Source organism: Stenella coeruleoalba (assembly GCF_951394435.1).
Source record: "Stenella coeruleoalba genome assembly, chromosome: 7".
NCBI classification, from domain to species: Eukaryota; Metazoa; Chordata; class Mammalia; order Artiodactyla; family Delphinidae; genus Stenella; species Stenella coeruleoalba.
This window is the reverse complement of record NC_137153.1, coordinates 103,182,926-103,202,598: the sequence shown is the minus strand read 5'-3', so window position 1 is coordinate 103,202,598 and position 19,673 is coordinate 103,182,926. Positions and strand designations below refer to the sequence as shown.

Sequence of the window (19,673 nt, the reverse complement as noted above, 5' to 3'; positions counted from 1 at the left end):
AAATATAATAGATTAAGGAACTTCAGAGTTGAAAAGACTCTTGGAGATCATCTAGGGATTTTTATTTTTGCTTTTAAATAATTCTTTACAATATATGAATCACTTTCAATTATAGTTTCACTGAAATCACAGAACTATATAAAATAAGGGCAGGATCATTAATCTCTTTTCGTAGGAAGGAAACAGGCTAAAAGGGGAAATGACTTGCCCAGGGCTCTGCGGTTTGTTAGTGGCAGAGCTGGAGGCAGTGGCTCTTTGCTCTACCTAATTCTCCCTGCAGATCTAGCTAGAAGGCCCTATAAAACCAAAAGGTCAAAAAAAAAACAAACAAAAAAAACAAAACAAAAAAAAACCCAAAAGGTCAACTGGGCTCTTGCTTGCATGCCTCCAGTGCATGGGGAACTCACTGCCACCCAAGATAAATCATTTGCTACTTGGGTGGCTCTGATAGTTGGCTGTCATTTGTGGTGGTATAGAGCGTGTTTCGTCAAGAGGGGGTGATTATTAGAGCTTTCATTCTAATGTTTCTTTGAAGGAAGAGGAATTTACAGAAATATTCAGAGAACATGCAGAGATAGCCAGAATGGCAATAATTATAACAATCGATACCTACTGATGGTGTCACTTCCCTGTTGGTAACCCTTCATGGGCTTCCTGATTCTCTGAGGAATGCGTCCAGATTCTTTGATGTGCCTTTCAGTGAGCTGAGTCCAGCCTCAAACCAGCTCTCAATGCCGCACACATCTCCCCACCCCATCCTGGCCTTCCTGCAGGATATGCTCCCTCTGCCTGGAACACACTCACCCACCACTCTCACCTCCCTGCTCCTACAGGCCTCTGAATCCCACCCCCTCCTCCAAACCCCTGCACATCAGATTGCACTTACCTGTCTCCGTAGCGCGACTATGAGCTTGGAAGGGGCAGGATCTGCATGTGATTCCTCCACCCGGTGCCCTGCATGAAGAATGGCACTGAATGGGTGATTGCCCCGGCCCAGCATGTTCACAGACGTCTCTGCTGCTCTCATCAGCCAGGCCAGGAGAGAGTTAAACAGCCTCCCTGGCCTTGGATCAGCTCCGGCATTGGAGAGGCAGGTGGCCCAAAGTTTAACCAGATGCTTCAGAGCCTGTTGTCAGCTCAGCTCAAGGAATTCAGTCCAGCCACATCTTCCTGGTACTGAGACCTGGGCCCCTCCCACCCCTCTAGACCCCTTTCCCCTCCCGGGGCTCTGAGCTAGAGGAAGCTGGAACTGCTGGGGAGGGGTAAGGTGGGGAGGAAGAGTACAAAACTGGAGGAGTAGGCAGAGAAAGTAGGAAGAGCCTGGTCCATGCTCTGCCCAGACGTGCTGTGTGGCCCTGGCTGAGTCCTTCCCATCCCGGCCTCAGTTTCCCCATCTGTGCACAGAGGAGGCTGGTCTGGGTGGTCCCTCCTGATGGGACTGGCCAAGGGCAAGTGATCCTCAGACTCGAGTCCCCTAGCTACAGACTCTCTCCACCGCAGAGGTGGCTGTGGGTAAATCTTTAACTAGCTAGCCCTGGGTAGGCCCAGCCTTTCCGGATGGATGGCTGCCTGGGAAGGGGGGGATGAGGGTGGAGGATGGAAGGTGTGTATAGCCAGTCCCAGTGTGGTGAAGGGGAGGGTACTGGGGAGGGAAAAGAACGAGACTCGGGCGGAGCTAACCCGTGTGCAAAGCAGAACATGGAGGAACGCGGGTCCCCCGACGGGTAAGTACAGATTTAGGGAGGTTCAAGGAGCCGCTGGCGCAGGGATGGTTAACTCGCGTTGCTGCCACAGGGACCCCGCGCGGAACCTGGAGCAGGGACCAGAGGGGCCAGAAACGCCCATCCAGGTGGTGCTCAGGTGGGTATAGGTTGGCTAGGAGGGGTCCAAGCGAGGAAGGCACTGACGGAGATTTCAGGATGGACCATCCACCCCCTCCCTGCCTCTTCGGACCACAGGGTGCGTCCCATGAGCGCGGCGGAGCTGCGTCGAGGGGAGCAGAGCGTGCTGCACTGCTCAGGGACCCGGACTCTGCAGGTGAGGACCTCCCACGCACTCCCCCAAAAACACCTACCGGGAAGATGCCAGGTCCCTCCAGGCCAATTTCCCCCAGGCCCCGCACTCCCCCAGGTGAGCCCCGCCCTCCCCAGAGTGCCCCGCCCCCTTCTCCACGGCCCCCTCTCCCAGGTGAGCCCCCCGGGCGGGGGCCCCGACGTGGCGTTCCGCTTCGGCGCAGTGCTGGACGGGGCGCGCACGCAAGAAGACGTGTTCCGGGCCTGCGGCGTGCGGCGCCTGGGCGACCTGGCGCTGCGCGGGTGAGTGAGGCCTGGTGACGCCCCGCCCCCACACGGCCCCGCCCCCCTCCCCCCGCCCCTCCCTGGGTACAGCCACACCCCTGCGGCCCGCAGCTTCTCCTGCACCGTCTTCGCCTTCGGCCAGACCGGCTCTGGGAAGACCTACACCCTGACCGGACCTCCTCCCCAGGTGGGCCGATCGCATTCGGAGCCCGCAGGGGTCAGGGGTCGGTGGGCGAGAAGCCCTGGGGAGCCGCAGGCAGCGCAGACTCCCAGAGGGAAGCGACGTGGACGATGAGGCCCAGCCCCATTTATTTGCAGACAAGGAAACTGAGGATCAGGGAGGTGAAGGCACTTGGCCAGTCTAGAGCACCTGGGTTCAAATTGTGTCCCCTTTATTTACTAGCTCTCAGTTTCTTCATCTGTAAAATGGAAGTGATAGTACTGACTGAGAATTAAATGTGATGTTGTATGGGAATTGGGCACAGTGCTCTACAAAGGGTAATTATAACTGCGGCGGCGGTGGTGGTAAGCCAGCCCCAGGCTCAGCTGTTTCTTCCCCCAGGGGGAGGGCGTGCCCGTACCCCCCAGCCTGGCCGGCATCACGCAGAGGACCTTCGCCTGGCTGTTGGACCGCGTGCAGCACCTCGGTGCCCCTGTCACTCTCCATGCCTCCTATCTGGAGATCTACAATGAGCAGGTGGGGGACTGAGAAGGCTAGAAAGACAGCCCACAAGGAAAAGGAGGCATTTCTTTCCAAGGAGGCTGGGTCAAGGGGCAGAATAGATGGGGGACTGTCGACCATGAGGTCTCAGGGTGGATGAAGCAAGAACTCAGAGAGGCCCCTCCCTCACCCTCCACCCTCCTCTCTCAGGTCCGAGACTTGCTGAGCCTAGGGGCTCCCCGGCCCCTCCCTGTTCGCTGGAACAAGACGCGGGGCTTCTACGTGGAGCATCTGCGGGTGGTGGAGTTTGGGAGTCTGGAGGCCCTGATGGAACTTCTGCAAATGGGTGCGTGCTATTTCAGGGGAGCTCTGGGGTACGAGAGATGCCCATTTTTCACTTGTTCAGTGAGTGCCCTCGGGGCCCCAGCCTGGAGCTGTGGGTTCAGAGATGACCCTTGGGGGAGAAAAGAGCCAGAAAACCAACAATTCAAATACAGCCCAAGAATGTCCCCCACCCCTACCCCCCAGGCCTCCTGATTTTGCCGTCCAGACTCTTCCCACCCTCCTCTCCAGCCCTAGGCTTCTGCCTCAGTCAGGCCTCATTTTTCCCCCCTGGAAGGGTCTCCTCCTTTCAGTCCATGCTTCTCCATGTAGCAAACCACATCCCGCTTCCCTTCCAGACCTTTCCAGTGCCATGAGAGTAAAGGCCATACCTCCTAGCCTAGCCTAAAGGCCCTTCAGTTCCACTCTCATTCATCCATTCATCAGATTTTTATTGAGCACCTACTGTGGCCGGCATCAGGGACACTGAGACCCTGGGCTCGGGCCGAGCATTGTGCCGTGCCTCCCAGCTGATCTCTTTGTCTGAGTTTCTCTCCGTCCACACAGCAGTGGGAGAGATGTTGATAAAATGTGAATCAGACTGACATTCTTCCACTCAGTTCTCTCCAGCCCCCTTTCACCGATCTGTGCTAGAGCCCGACCCAGCACCCATCATTCTACTCTCCTGCCTCTGTGCCTTTGCACTGGTTGGGCCCTCTACCAGGATGCCTTTTCTCCTTTTTCTTTGTTGGTGACCACTTGCTCTTCCTACCACGTCCAGCTCCATATGTTTTTCCCCTCTAGGTCTTAGCCGTAGAAGGAGCTCAGCTCACACCATGAACCAGGCCTCCAGCCGAAGCCATGCCCTGCTCACACTATACATCAGCCACCAAACTGTGAGTGCCCCAGCTTGGGGAAAGAGCTGGCCCAGGGCCACCCAGCCAGGGTCTGCCTCTGGCTGTATAAAACAACCTGGGCGTTCACAGGAGGTAATGGTGAAAACCCTTGGCCTTGTGGCTTTGATGGGGACAGCCCCTCCCACGTCCCCATCAAGCCCTGCTCCCCCAACCCCAGCAGATGCCGCCTGTAGATCCCGGGGAACCCCCTGCCGGGGGGAAGCTGTGCTTTGTAGACCTGGCTGGCAGTGAGAAGGTGGCAGCCACAGGATCCCGTGGGGAGCTGATGACTGAGGCCAACAGCATCAACCGCAGCCTGCTGGCCCTGGGTGAGATCTGGGGCCAGCTGGACTGACTTCCTGAATCCCTCCTCTGTGCCTTACCCATAGCTGTCCGCAGTGAGGGAAACCAGAGGAGTTGTAGGGCATGGAGGAGAGTTAAAGAGCTGTGATTCAGAAGCCACAGGCCTCCCTCCGGCCTCGGCTGGCTGTTGTCTCATGCTTTTTCCCTCTTAGAACTTTGTTTATAGATCTATAAATACTGAGGATACAGTTACATTCTAACTGAGGAGGTAGAAACACTCAAGTGCAGAGTGTGAGCCCTCAGACATTCAACCTGTCCCTTGTTGCATTTGGGAAGACTGAGGCCCAGTGAGGGAAAGGGCACTAACATGTCCTCCCTCCTCCCCATCCCCCAGGTCATTGGGCCTTGAGGTCCTTAACAGCTGGGGCCTTGGCCTTCCTCTGTGCACGCATGGGGAGACGCATAGGGAATGCCTCTTCATCTGATTTATTTGTCAGACATTTCCTGAGCCCCTGCCAGGTGCCAGGCCCTTCGGTGGGCCCTGGGGATCAGGGATGGAGCCCCGTCTGGTGGCAGAAGCCAATCTGAACGGGTAATGAGATCACGTGGAAAGAGATATCTTAGAGACCTACAAGCCTGGGTGGAGATCCTGGCTCTGCAGAGTACCCGCTGGGTGGCCTTGGACATGAAGGGTAACCTTGCCTTCCCCACCCAGGTCACTGCATCTCCCTGCTGCTGGACCCACAGCGGAAGCAGAACCACATCCCCTTCCGGGACAGCAAGCTCACCAAGCTGCTGGCGGACTCGCTGGGGGGGCGTGGGGTGACCCTCATGGTACCTAAGGGGGACTGGCGGGGAGGGCTGGGTCCTGAGGGAGGGCTCCCAGAGAGGAACACTCAGGGGCAGTCCTCCCCAGGTGGCCTGCGTGTCCCCCTCAGCCCAGTGCCTTCCCGAGACCCTCAGCACCCTGCGATATGCAAGCCGAGCTCAGCGGATCACCACTCGGCCCCAGGCCCCCAAGGTGAGTGGAGAGAGACCCAGGCAGAGGGCTGGGCAGGGCAGAGGGTGGGGTGAGATCAGGCAATAGCTGGGGACTGAGTTGGTGTCCCGTTGAAGTCTGGGACTGAGTCAGGGTTGGGATTAGGGTCGGAATCTTGATGATGGGGTTATGGTTGGGGGGGCGGGGGCGGGTCACAGTCAGGGTTATGGAGGGTCTAGGGTGGGAGTCTGATTAGGAACATGATTCAGGGTCTGGCCAACATCCGAGCTGGTATCATGATAGGTCTGAGTTAAGTTGGAGTCTGACGTGGGGTCTTATTTGGGGTCAGAATCTGGGCCAAGGTTTGAACAGAGCTGAGTCTGGGGCTGGACAGGGAGTGGGGCGTAGCTTCGAGCGGGCCCTCCAGGCGCTTCAGTGCTGTTTGGACAAGGTGCCGCCTCCAGGTGGATGCAGCCTCGGGCCGGGATTCAAGGTTGACGAGTGGGGCATGGGCTGGATTCTAAGCTCCACTCAGTCTGCAACCCCAGAGCCCTTGTGCAGTGTGAAATGTTTACAGCCACAACTCTGGGTCTGTTTCTCTGCAGTCCCCTGTGGCAAAGCCACCCCAGCATTTGGAGACTGAGCTATTGCAGCTCCAGGAGGAGAACCATCGCCTGCGGTCCCAACTGGGCCAAATGGACCCCAAAGGTATGAGCTCCCTGGGGGTGGAGTGAGATGAGGATAGGGTCTGGGGCTCCTGGGGCTCCAGCTACCTCCCTCTTCCCTGCAGCCTCTGGACTCACTGGGGCCCGGGTGTCCTGGGCTCAGCGGAACCTCTACGGGATGCTGCAGGAGTTCATGCTGGAGAACGAGAGGCTCAGGTAGGGCCGTGCCCCGCCCCTCACTGCTGGGCTTCCTCCTTTCCCTGGTCCCTGGCTCCCCTTCTGTCCCCACCTGCCTCCTGGGGCTCCTACTGTGCTGCAGTGAAGAGAGGCTGACTGATACCCCCGCCAGCCCTGCCTCCTGTCATGGGCCCGGGGCCTGCTCGTCCTAGGAAAGAGAAGAGGCAGCTGCAGAGCAGCCGGGACCTGGCCCAAGATGAGCAGCGCATCCTAGCTCAGCAGGTCCACGAGCTGGAGAGGTGAGCGCGGCCGGAGACAAGCCTTTGGATGGAGGGCAGGTGGGAAAGGGGTGGCTCAGTGAAACGGCTAGGTCTGATCTCTAGATCCAGACCCCCTGGGTTCTGATTCCAGCTCTGCCACCAGCTGTGTGGCCTTGGGTGAGTCATTTAGCCTCTCACTGCCTGGGTTTCCTCTTCTGTAAAATGGGAATGATATAGTACTTGCTTTCCAGGGTTTTTGGGGGGTTTTTTATAAATGTTTTTTTCGGGGCATGAACCCGTGTCCCCTGCATCGGCAGGTGGACTCTCAACCACTGCGCCACCAGGGAAGCCCTATAAATTTATTTATTTATTTATTTTGGGCTCCGTTGGGTCTTTGTTGCTGCGTGCGGTTTTTCCCTGGTTGTGTTGAGCGGGGGCTACTCTTTGTTGCGGTGCGCGGGCTTCTCACTGCAGTGGCTTCTCTTGTTGCGGAGCACGGGCTCTAAGCACATGGGCTTCAGTAGTTGTAGCACATGGGCTCAGTATTGTGGCTCGCGGGCTCTAGAGCACAGGCTTAGTCGTTGTGACTCACGGGTTTAGTTGCTCCCCGGCATGTGGGATCTTCCCGGACCAGGGATCGAACCCGTGTCCCTTGCATTGGCAGGTGGATTCTTAACCCCTGCGCCACCAGGGAGGTCCTCCAGGGTTGTCTTAAAGATCAGATTGAATAAGTTCATATGTAAAGCCTTGAGAACAGTGCGTGCATATAGTAAGCACTCCATGAGTGTTAAAAGCAGGACGGTGGTGCCAGCCTGCTGGTAGCATTGAGGACTACAGACAGACAGACCCCACTGTTCTTTCCAGGCGCCTCCTCTCTGCCTGCTACCTTCCCCAGCCGGGCCCTGGCCCAGCCCCACCGTGTCCCTGTGTGATGGTGCCACCTGCCCCCTGCCACGTGAGTCTCTGCCCAGCCCGGAGAGGGGAGGAGCAGGAATGTCACAGAGCCCCTGACTCAGCCTCTTGCAGGCCCTGCCGCCTCTCTGCCCCTGCCCCTGCTGCCACCTCTGCCCCCTGTGCCAAGCGCCACTGGCCTTCTGGGCCTGCCCACGGAGGGAGCTCCACCTGCCCCAGGTAGGAAAGGCCGAGGTGGGGGGAGGGAAGGCTGGCAATCTGGAGACCTGGATCTAGGGAGCCTGCAGTCTGGAAAGCTCCAGAACTCCGGGGACTCTGATGTGCCGGGCTGGGTCATAGTGGGGAGTGGCTGGCTTTGGGTTCTCTCTGCCCAGGGTTCAAAACAGCTACTTACTCTCCTGCCCCTTCTCCCCATCCTACCTTCTTTCGGGAACGTGCTCTGCTGTTTGCGTACTCGTTCATTCACTTAGCATGTTACTCATTTATGCATTTACTGAATGAATGAGTTAATGGATGCATTTACTTAGTGAATGGGTGTTCACTTCCTCATTCAATAACCCTCCTTAAGCTCCTTGCTTCGTGGCAGCCCCTGTTCTGGGCACTGAGGATTCACAGGCCTGACATGGTTCCCGCCCTCATGGAGTTCCTTGTCTCCAGAGAGGACAGCACAAGGGCCATGCACTGCCCACAGAAAAAGTGACCATGACCCCACCCCTTTATGCCCACCTGACATTCTTAGTGCCCCATGGGGCAGGTACGGCAGGGATGGTGGTGTCATGGTCGGCGCCAGGGAAGTGGGGCACAGAAGCAGGGCTGGGGTCACCCAGTGTGGGCTCTGGTCTCGCCTGCAGGTGTTTGGCTCTAAGGCCCCAGCTGACATGCCCCTGTCTGCCCGGCCCCCACCCTGGGTGCCCCCATGTAGCCCTGGCTCTGCCAAGTGCTCAAGAGAGAGGTGGGTCCAGCTCTGGGGCACTGGGGGGTGGGGGTGGGGGAGGAGGCCCGGGAACGCGAAGGCTCACTTCCCACCACCCAACCCACCCTGGCCCAGGAGTCACAGCGACTGGATTCAGACCCAGGTCCTGGCAGAAATGCTGACCAAGGAGGAAGTGGTACCCTCTGCACCTCCCCTGCCCATGGGGCCCCTGAACACATCGCCAGTGCTTAGAGGTGAAGAAAGGAGCAGGGGAAGGGCTGCTAGTGTTTTCTGTGATCTTGGGCCAGAACCCACCTTCTCCAAACCTTAGTCCTCCCATTTCTGAAATAGGGGGCATATTAAGAGGTGAGAGTTCTAAGATCTTTCTATTTCTGGAACTTAGGATTCTCTTCCTAGGGCCACCTGCACTCCCAGATGTATGCTGGAGCCCATGGGGTACATGGCAGGGGGAGGGGAGTGGGTACCACCTGAGGTTTCCCCAGAGGATGTTGGGACCCTGATGGGCCTGGGTGAGGCAGGGTCCAAGGGAGTGCTGGCCTCAAGTCCCACTGTTGTCCCTCAGGTGGGGCTGCAGTTCCAAACCTGGCCCGGAGACTGGAGGCCCTCAAAGACCAAATCGGCAGCTCCCTTGGACGTGGCCGGAGCCAGCCACCCCCCCAGTGAAGGCACCTGAATCCCCAGACCGGAGCCAGCCACCCCCCAGCGAAGGCACTGGAAGCCCCAGCTGGGTCCTCCCTTCCTGCTGAGGGCAAAGTGCGAACCCAGGAGACTACCATGTGACCTAGAGGTGTGCTCTGCACTCCTGGGCCTCAGTCTCCCCATCTGTTAAATGGGTTATAGCAGCTGCTGCTCCAGTTTGCAGCTGGGCTGGGCAGAAGGCAGTTCCTGAGGCATGGGGGTGGGGGCTGATGGGGCAGTCTGGGGAAGCGAAGGGAGGGTGCCAGCCTAGACCAGGAAAAATGAGACCGGATTCAGGAGAAACCAGGTAGCAGTGGTGAAATAAATGAATAAAGAGAGGCATCCCCTCTAAGCCTGGTTGGTCCTGTCCTCTGACTTGCCCTTGAGGGAATCCCAGAGAGATTGGGGGGTTGGGGGGTTCTGAGGAAGAGAAGGCAAGGACTCCTGGCAGAGGTGTGTGTCCCCTTGCCCTCTGATGAGGAACATTTCAGGTTCCCATTTCCTTTCATGTATTATACAAGTTTTCATTGAGCAACTACTCTATGCCGCTGGGCAGGCACGGGGCAATTGAATGGTGAGCATCTCCATGGAGGAGGCCTGGGGGAAACTGATTTGGCCTTGAGCTGGGGCAGGTGGTGGACCGAGGGGCTCACACTCTCTGTCCCAGCTGCATGTGTCCTGGTGCTGGAGGGATCATGAAGCCTGAATTCTGATGCCGCAGATCGGTTCTGAGACCCTGGCCAAGCCCTGCATCCTCCCTGGACCACTTTCTGGTTTTCAATCCATTAGACATGGCTTCCTGTCCTGTTGATCTCTAAATGAGGGTCAAGGAGGTTATGAATATCATGATTCCCAGCACAGTGCCTAATAGGATGCAGTGGGTCTGCAATCAGGGGTAACTCCAGATGTGACATGAGAAACTGGGGGTGCGCGTGGGAGGACCTCAATGCAGAAAGAGCCACGAGGCTAACCTAACTCTCACATTTTATAGTTAGGGAAACTGAGACCCACATGGCTCATTCCTTTGTTTGTTCATACATTCACTCATTCATTCAGCAGACACCACTGGCAACAACTGTAAGTCAAGGTGGCAAAGAAGACAGACAAGGGACAAGCTGGCTTTGCCTGGGGAGCTCACAGTCTGGTGGGGGACAGACAGACAGACACTTACAACCTCACACATGTGCTTTGATGGGGGAATCCCAGGGCAGTGGAGGCACAGAGGCTCACCCAATTAGAAATTGTCAGGGAAGGTTTGCCAAAGAGAGCCATGATTAAGTTTCAGAGGGTGAACAGCATTTGGCCCAGGGCAGGTGGAGGGGCTGCAGAGGCAAAGACTCAGAGTTCCAAAGGTTGCCTGGACCACGAAGTGCATGGCCTTGTCTGCCACATCGGGAGTTGGGGTTTGTCCCGAGGATGGCAGGGAACCACAGAAGAGTCTTAAGGAGTCACCAGCTTAGGTCTGCATTTAGGTCACACTGGCCACTGTGGCAGTTGGACTAACTGGTAAGGATGAGCTGGAAGTGGAAGACCAATGAAATGATCAGTGCAGGGAGAGGTGAGATGCCCCAACCAGCGGTACCTGAGCCAGCCTCAGGCTGGGTATCCCCTGAGACCTGGGCGCTGGGCACTGGGCTCAGGCAAGACCCCAGGCAGGGACCCCTCACTACGGGCTTGGGGAGCACTGGGGAAGGGGCAGGCGGAGGCCGGAGGACAAGCCAGGGAGCCGCTGGGGAGAATCAGGGCGCCTGGGGATGCGCCTGGGGAGGGGTTGCATCCATCATCTGGAACAGTGCTTGGACCTGCCCACAGGCCTGGCCTGAGAAAATCAACTCTGACTGCCCCCACCCCACTCCCCAGCACCAGACCAAGCAAGAAAAGACCCAACACTCTTTTACCCACCGCTGTGGAAACTAGCCCAGGGAATGTTCCCTAATTATGCCCTATTTTCCCGGGGGAAGTAAGTAAGGCCCTAAAGATAAAAGCAAGGTGTCTCCAGGCTACCCTTGAGCGTGCGGTGTGACCTGGGGCAGGCTCCTGGGACTCTCGGAGGCTTCCCCACTCCCAGGGCCCTGTCTCCTGAGCCCCTCTCTGCAGAGCTGGGCCTTGAAGCTGGGTGTGTCAGGGTCATCCCTGGCTGGAGCCCCCAGTGGCCACGGATTGAAAGGCAAGACCTGTGACTGTGAATAGAGGTGTTTGTAGAAGGCTGGAGTCCATGGAGGCAGAACCCAGGGTGGTGGGGTGACAGCCAGACACCACAGGCACCCGGCCAGGCAGGGTGGGCGGGTTCAGTCCGTAGACAGAACAACACAAGTTCAAGTCTCAACATCATCACTTACCACGAGTGATCCTGGGCAGGTGACTTAACTGCGCTGGCCCGAGTCACCTCATCTGCAGAACAGATACATGAACAGTAGCCCCGCATGGGACAGTCATGAGGATTAAATCCACTGACATTTGGAAAGATTTTAGCACGAGGCTTCGCCTGTTGCAGGTAATTTAGCCAAAAGCAGCTTTTAGTCGACGTGACGATTTGACAGAATTGACAATCTGGGTTCCGAAACAATTTGCTCAACAAATATTTAATTGAGAAACAACTTTGGGCCAGCACTGAACAAAGCATAGAAAGCCTTATCCTCAACACAGACAAGAAACAAGAAATTGGGCAAAACACATAGGAAGTCAGATAGTGATAAATGCCATGGAGCAAAACAGAGAAGAGAGGTCCATCTGTCAGGGCGGGTGCAGTTCTATACAGGGGGGTTAGGAAAGGTCTCATGCAGGGGACATTTTTGCAGAGACCTGAAGGATAGAAGGAGGGCAAGCCGGACTAATGCCGTAAAGCCACTTTTTTCTACTCTAGGTGCTTTTGATGTTACATCAGCTTGTGTGGCTCGGCAGGTTTGAGCCTGGGCTCCTCCGTTCCCCAGAGCCCTTTTCTCACTCTAATGTGGCCCTGCTTGCTGGGAGGTCTCTAGCCTCAGGCAGAGGAGGCCCCTGGCACTGAGCGTGAAAGCTTTCCTTGGCTGCCTTGGGAAGAATGGACAGGGAACACCCAGGGGGACCTTGGCTGTTGCCGGTTCATTCTTGTTTGGACGATTCCTTCTCCCACTGGAGCCACCCACGATTTTCCGGTTTCCTGGGTCCAGCTCAGCAAAATCCCTACTTACTTTCCCAGAGATAGACTCAGGACTCAAGGTGATTAGTCCCCACTACCCCCATCACATGAACCATGCGTCCATCTCCCAATCAGCATCCTTACTCAAGAACTGCAGCTTATCCAGAATCCCTAACCCTGGAGGAATTCCATCGGACCCCAGTAATGTATCAAGACTCTTCAAATCCTGTGGTTTTAACTGAGAACAGTAGATTCCACAGGAAAGCTTTCTACAGAATGCCGGAATTGGAGGAATTTCTCCGGCCCCATGAAATAGGGTAGTAGTTCTCCAGGACTGTCCAACTTTGAAGGGGAGCTCTGGTACATTAGAGCTGGGGGCAGCTCTTGGAAATCCTGAAGCATTGGAGGAATTTCCCAGAATTCCAAGTCTCTAGAAGAGTTCTCTGAAATTGTAAACGTTTGCGTAGAAGTTGGGAGGGATTCTCCGGAGTCTTTGGCTGGGGGTGAGGATGGTCACCAGTGCTTGGAAGGCCATCATTAGTTTCCAGAATGCCGACAAGTCTAGAGATCAACCTAGATGTCTGGAAGCCTGGCTGAGTTCTCCAGATCCTTGGGGACTCCAACTCTTAGCCAGTGCAGAATGGGGAGCATGGCTGAAAGCATTACGGTAGGACAAGAGAAGCTTCAGGAAAAGCACTCCTGTGGGTGCTTGTGTTTAAGAGGCTCTAAGGTCTCATCTCAATGACCAACCCCAAGATAAACCCCGAGAAGTGGAGAGAACATAAAAGTTTATTCCAACCAAAGATGCAACTGCCCAGAACATCTTACCCACATCCCTCTCTCTGCTTCAGCCTTCTCTCGCATCCTGCTTTCTCCCTCTCTCTGCTTCAGCCTTCTCTCGCATCCTGCTTTCTCTCACTCAAGGTCTTTCCTCCCTTTGTCTAATGACACATTTGCCCCAATTCATAGTTATTCAGTTTTGTGCACAACAGGTCGATTTCAGCCCCTTTGAGGGATATTTTGTGTCCTCTTATGTTTTCCATTGCCATCTCCTTGTTGAGCTACCAAAGACTTGTCTTCCTTTATTTTAAGCAAACAAACGTGGCAGAGCGGGGTTGGGCAGGTGGGGGTGGTCTTGCTATGAAACACGGAGCAGCAGCTACTGGAACTTGTAAACAAGTTGATGCTGTGGTTGGAGACCAGGACTGACGTCAGGAGATCTGGGTTCTAAGCCTGCTCTGCAACAGACCTACAGGTCCCCTGGCCATCACTGACATCTGTACTTGCTGGCCAACAAAGAAAGATCTTTAATAGTTGGCCATAGGTGTCTTCCTCACGAACCTTCCTTCAGCCCCTGGCTCTGATCACACTATCTCTCACTCATCACACATGAAGGTCAGGCCTGGTCTACTAGGCATGAGGACACTGGCCTGAGCTTGAGCCACTGCTCTGTTCTCCAAGAGCTTCCAGCCAAGTGGGGGAAAAGAACAATCAAAGTGACAGTTGCTCTGCAATGGAATAAATAATAACAATCAACAAATTTATCTGTCGCCAAGCATCCTTCCAGCACTGGCCATGTAGTAATGCATTCATTTCTCATAACAACTCTGTGAAGTAGGTACTACTGTTATCCTCATGTTACGGTGAGGAAACCGAGACAAGAAGAGGCTCAGAATTTTCCCAAGGTCACACAGCTAGTAAGTGGCAAAAGTTGGATTTGTTATAAGGTGGTCTGGCTCTTGAATAGATGATTTCAACCATCATGCCAAGTGCCACACAGTAGGACCACAGAGGAAGGGAAAATAGAGGAGCAGTTTTTATCCAACCAGGAACCACTGAGCAGAATAGAGCAGCCTCCTTGGAGAAGTCAGTCTCCATCAAATCCCAGCACAGCCCAGCAAAGCCAGACCATACAGAGGTCTTTAGTGAGGCAGAGGAATGGACTTCTCAAGCTATTTTCCCCCATGTAAGAAGCTTCACCACCTCCGAAGATAAAATAATTTTTCACAGACTGCCCAATGAAGGAGGATTCTGTGCAGCCTAGCCAGAAACGAGAGAATTAGAAATGGACCCCTGAAGTCCTGCTTTTATGTGGTGCTCAGGGCTCTGGGTGGTCTCCAGGCTATATAGAACCTTGTCGAACCCATCCTCTCAGCCCGTCTGCCCAACTTATGGCTGTGGGAACCTGGGCAAGGTAGTTAACCTCTCTGAATCTCAGTCCTCCTCTGTAAAGTGGGGATACGATTGGTTTGCACGACGAGAAGTTAATGTGCTCTTGGGGAATGATACGAGGATTGAAAGAGTGAAACTACGTAGACTGTTTAGGACAGAGCCTGGCGTGTGGTCAGTGCTAAATATATACTGGTTGTTATTACTATTTTTATTACTAATGAATGCTTTCAGCACAAACATTCTACCAGTCCTGTTTTCCAGGAGAGGAATTGCATCAATATCTGGACTCTGATTATACAGACTCGTGAACTTGACATCCAGCTCTGCTGACTCCTTCCTGCAAGGTGCACCTTCTAATACGGATTCTTCCAGGGAGAGAGTGGCCATTCAGGACTGGGTCACCCAGTGGAAAATCCAGGGAAGTGTTCCCACTGCCCTTCCAGGGAAGCTGACTGGGAGAGATTCATTTGTCTTCATCGAAGAAAGGCCAGTGGGACCTTCCAAGGAGTCTGGCTTGCCTCGTGATTTCAGAAAAGAGCTGTTTTAGTCCCTCCAAGGATATTGGGTGATATCAACTCGGTCAGCCAGGAGTCGGGCAGGCCTCCTGAGGTCTTGCTTTAATGCAGGACAGATAAGACCAGTCTGCAAAGAGTAGGAAAACGCCTGTGTCCTCTTCCTGAATGCAGACAGGCCTTTGGAAGTTTATTCCTTTGGGAGCCCTTTCTTCTGGGGTACAAAGGGAGCCAGGCTCTGGGCCACAAGCTCTGTTCCAGGGGCAGCTGGATCTCAAGAGCACTGAGCTCCAAAGTGTCTCACTTTCTGGGCTGCTTCTGCAGGCTAAGCCACCCGCTTCCACATTGACAACATCTAAGGGCACCCTCCACCCTGGGCTATCATTTCTTATTTGCTGAGCTCTCTGCAAGGAGCAAGAACGTGACATGTTGCTCATCATTTAATTCTTCCACACCCCTATGAGCTCTTATTAACTCCATTTAACAGGGGAAGACTCAGGTTGAGAAAGTTGAAGTCAATTAAGATCAAACAGGCAGGAAGGGGTTGCAGCCATGACTGGAACCCAGGACTGTCTGGGTGCAAAGTTCAGTTGCTCAACCATCACACTGCTGGACAAAGCCTTGGGGATCCTCCCAGCCACGATACACAGACTAATTCAAAGTCGGTGATGCAAGGGAACAGGTATCTTTGCCTTTTAAGTCGTGCCAATGAGTATCCCGGTCACTCGCTCATTTGCTCATTCATTGATCGTGATTCAAGGATTTGGCCATGGTGATTTCAATCTCCCAGTCTCCCTCAGCTGTCTTCTAGTTAGGTGGCCCTTTTTGGGGGTCTGACCTACATTCCCACTCACAGTTCTAAGTCAGTCAATTAGTATGTGGTTGTTGAGCACCTAAGTGCCCAGCACAGTGCTGGGAAAAAGGGAAGGGTCGGGTCTCATGGGAGAGACAGAGCACGCCCTTGGCCAGGGAAGGGAGAACCAGGCTCACTCCTGCTGTGAGGGGTCCAGTGAAGGGAGACACCCACCCCTCTGCTCCAGGTGTCTGAAAGAACACAGCCAAGGGCCCACTGTTTATCAGGGGACAAGGGGCTGGGAGGCCAGCAGAGTGACCTGGGTGTCAGGGAGACAGATCTGGGTTTGGATCACTACTCACTGGCTGGGTGACCATTGACACTAGGTCACCTGATCGCTCAGCCTCAGTTTGCCTATCTGCAAAGTAGGACTAGCATCGTAGTAAAATGATTGAACCTTAACGGGAGGATTCAGTAAGCCATGCTGTAGAGTGCTCAGCGTGGGGCCTGACACACAGTAAGAGCTTAATCAAGTGGTTATTCGGGTTATCACCGCCCTTGCTGTCTATAGCAGCGACTCCCAATTCTGGTTCATCAGGAGAACCGAATTCACTGGGCAGCGAACGATTTTTCAAAGGGCCCCATCTAAGCATCCAGCTCTGGGGATAGGCGAGGCAGAAGCTGAGTGTTTTACACTCGCCAGGGGGGTGTAAGCAGGCTTGGGGCAAGGAAGGCTGGGTTCCAGCCCCGGTTCTACCACTTCCGTGGGCCTTTGCTCTAGGCCTCTGCCTCCTGCCTGTACGGAGGAATGGGGACAAACCCCAGTGGTCTTTCTAGAACTTCTCTGCTGCCCTCTAGTGGACACGGGATGCCCACACCTTCTTGCGTGTAATTTCTGCTGTGTAGGGAGCTCTTACCTGGTGCCACGCGCTGGGCTAAGTGCCTGTGACGACATCGATACCTCCGGCATGTACACTGGGGAGCACTTTCACAAATGTCCCTCCTCCAGTGCTTACTTCAGCCCTGTCACGTGAGTTATTTTACCTTCATTTGGAGGCCCAGATGAGGAAGATGAGGCCAGGGAGGGATAGGACTGCCCCACAGTCACCCAGCAAGTCACGAGGACCGGAACTCAGGTCTCTGGGTGGCCTGGCTCTTTGGGACCGGGGTGGGGAGTGAGGAACAAAGCCTAGACAGAGCTGGGCAGTGAGAAACACCCCTTCCCCATCACTGTCATGGCGTCTGGTTGCTACCGCCTCCAGCTTCCCCATGAAGGGATGGGGCTGTGGCTCTGAGTCTGAGGGAACTGGGCAGGGTCAGGCACTGGGGCGAGGCCCGCAGCTGGATGCCTCCTTGTGAGGAGGCGAGGTCTCCCTGCCACCCTCTTCCACCATGAGCAGAGGAAGGCCCCAACCTTGACCACGTCCACCCATGTCTTTGATGTCCCTGCTTGTCCAGTTGCTGGGTCCCAGTGTCGCGGCCCCTTCCTTCTTCCTGGCGAGTCTCTAGAGAGTTGCTTTCCTGGGCCTCCCACTTGCACAGCTTCCTCTCTCACCTCAGCCGATTTTAAAATCTGAAAGCACTTCTGTTTTTTTTTTTTTTGCGGTACGTGGGCCTCTCACTGTTGTGGCCTCTCCCGTTGCGGAGCACAGGCTCTGGACGCACAGGCTCAGCGGCCATGGCTTATGGGCCCAGCTGCTCCGCGGCATGTGGGATCTTCCTGAACTGGGGCACGAACCCGTGTCCCCTGCATCGGCAGGCGGACTCTCAACCACTGTGCCACCGGGGAAGCCCTGAAAGCACTTCTGAAAACTCTCTAGGGCTCCCCACATACTCCAGATAACAAGCAAGCCCCTTGACCTGGCGTCAGAGTCCTCCCTGCTGGACCTCAGCCACCTCCCCGGCCTGGCTCTCCCTACGTGCCTCTGTCTCCCAAGCTGCAGACCTATGGTTTTGCTTGTTCTCTTGTTTTTGCATTCCAAATACACTTCTCTCTGCATCTTCCTCCACTAAGCCTTCGCAGCTGCTGTTCCCTCTGTCTGGAATACCCTCTCCTCCTCCAACCCCACCCTCGCCCCACGCATGCGCTTTTGTCTGGCTAATTTCTACTACTCAGGTCAAAGTCTCTCCCCTGGCCTCTGCTGCTTCCCCCATCACTGCAGGGACCATCCTGTCTTATTACCTTCTTCTCACTCCCCTGCCCCCCATCCTGGCAGGGAGAACTGGGGAGTCTGTCATGCTTTCCGTCCTACCCTCAGCACCGAGCATGGAGTGCATGTTTGGTGAATGAATGAGTGGATGAATAAATGATGGGGGAAAGCCTGGGCACTGCAGTCAGGCCTATTTGGCCCCCAACTCGGCCCCAAGCTGGGTGACCTTGAACAAGTCCCATTCCTTCTCTGAGCCCCAGAGTGTTCACCTGAAACAGGCCTCTATTCCTTCCTGCACACTGGGCACCTCTGAGGCTCAGCGGCCTCTTGCACAGGCAGGACCTCGCCCTCCCCTTGAAATGGTTCTGGGACCTGGCCAATTCCAGTGGACACTTGGACCCCTGGGTCCCCTAGGAGGACAGGGGCCCCAGAGCCCCGATCCTTCCACCCCGATGGCCAGAAGGGGAAGAGGGGTCAGTACCCCGGATCACTGCCGGCCTTCCATCCTTGGGCCCAGGGTTAATTTTTAAAAAGCAGCTCAAAGTCCAGGTGGGCTTTGGCAGAGTTTGCTCTCTCTGTTTGCTCTGGTTAATAATCTGAGGAGAGCAAACATCGCTGGAGGCGGGAGAAGAGATCAACATCCCGGGCCCATCCTCTGGGCCTCTTCCCACCTACCCCACCCCCCCCCACTGCATCCCCCCACCCTCAGGAGAGGCTGTGTGGCTGGATGAGCAATCCTATCCAAAGGAGGCCGGGATTCTTCCACACCCCCGTGGACCTCAGGCTTCCCCTGGGGCCAATGGGATTGACAACCCTAATAACGTAGACCCTCTATGAAGATCGGTCGAGCCATCACGGTACACTGTAGGCAACCTTAGTAGGGTGGCACTGCTCCTATTCATGATTCATTGTTATTTTTTCATTCTTATATCAGGTCTGGTCTCTCCAAAGACAGACCTCCTGAGACCATCACGCAGGTGAGGCAGTGGACTGTTTACAGAGCACTTTCACACACATCGCTCACTTGACCTCTTGGCAGACGCGTCAGGGATTGTTTTCTTCCATTTACAGGTGAGGAAAGTGGGCTTCAGAGAGCGAAGGCCATACCCAAAGTCATGCAGAGCGAGTCAAGCCTTCTGGCTGCCAGTTGTCTGCACCCCTCTTAATTCAGACTCTGCCTTCTTACTACCACCACGAACCAAAGCATAAAAGCCTGCGAAACTTGGTGAACAAGAGGGAAGATAAGTGTTTCAGAAATCTAAGCCAAGATACTTGCTATGATTAAATTTGTCATATGGCTTTGAGCTTCCTGGCAGCCAAAGTGAAAAGGGAATGTCATCACTAGCCAAGCTGCCAGTGACAGAGCAGAGGAAACACATTCACTTATTATGACTAGAGACACACTTGTTCCTGATACTGGAAAGATGAATGTATTGATGACTCTTACAGAGGGACATGACTCACCAGTTGTTGGGGCAACTCTGTGGGGGAACTGCCGGATCCTCACATGAGCAGGGGTCTTTCTTGTGGACCTGCCTGTCTGAAGGGGTCATTCCCAGCTGTAGCAAGGAGGCTACTGTGTGTGTGGAATGTTCTGTGCCAAGGGCAGGGAGGAAATGAAGACAGAAGTTCTGACCACTGGAGGAGGGCTCTTCCTAGAGAGGGCCTGCAGTATCACTGGCAAGAGTTTGATCTATGGAGACAAACAGACCTGGGTTTTTAAAAAATTCCCATTTAAATATTTTAATGCAATGGATACTGTCTAGTTTCCTAAGGCTGCCATTAGTAAACACCACAAACTGGGTGGTATAAAACAACAGAAATGTATTTTCCTCACAGTTCTGG

General features: G+C 54.8%; 1 protein-coding gene across 3 annotated transcripts; it reads left to right on the top strand.

Annotated features, from left to right (window-relative positions):
* Positions 1–1,698: 1,698 nt before the first annotated feature.
* Positions 1,699–9,278, top strand: KIF12 (kinesin family member 12; the record flags this gene model as incomplete). Of its 3 annotated transcripts, none has more annotated exons than XM_079925471.1 (19): positions 1,699–1,724; positions 1,795–1,860; positions 1,959–2,037; positions 2,188–2,315; positions 2,409–2,484; positions 2,860–2,994; positions 3,169–3,304; positions 4,084–4,175; positions 4,357–4,504; positions 5,194–5,312; positions 5,395–5,499; positions 6,063–6,165; positions 6,248–6,338; positions 6,512–6,598; positions 7,424–7,514; positions 7,586–7,690; positions 8,323–8,423; positions 8,520–8,638; positions 8,968–9,278. In XM_079925471.1, 19 exons carry the CDS (start codon positions 1,699–1,701, stop codon positions 9,066–9,068), a joined length of 1,908 nt encoding a protein of 635 aa, XP_079781597.1. In that variant the 3' UTR covers positions 9,069–9,278. The 3 variants fall into 3 exon arrangements, with proteins under 3 accessions (XP_079781597.1, XP_079781598.1, XP_079781596.1); XM_079925472.1 differs by having other exon boundaries at positions 4,354–4,504; XM_079925470.1 differs by having other exon boundaries at positions 4,312–4,504.
* Between the last annotated feature and the right edge of the window lie 10,395 nt (positions 9,279–19,673).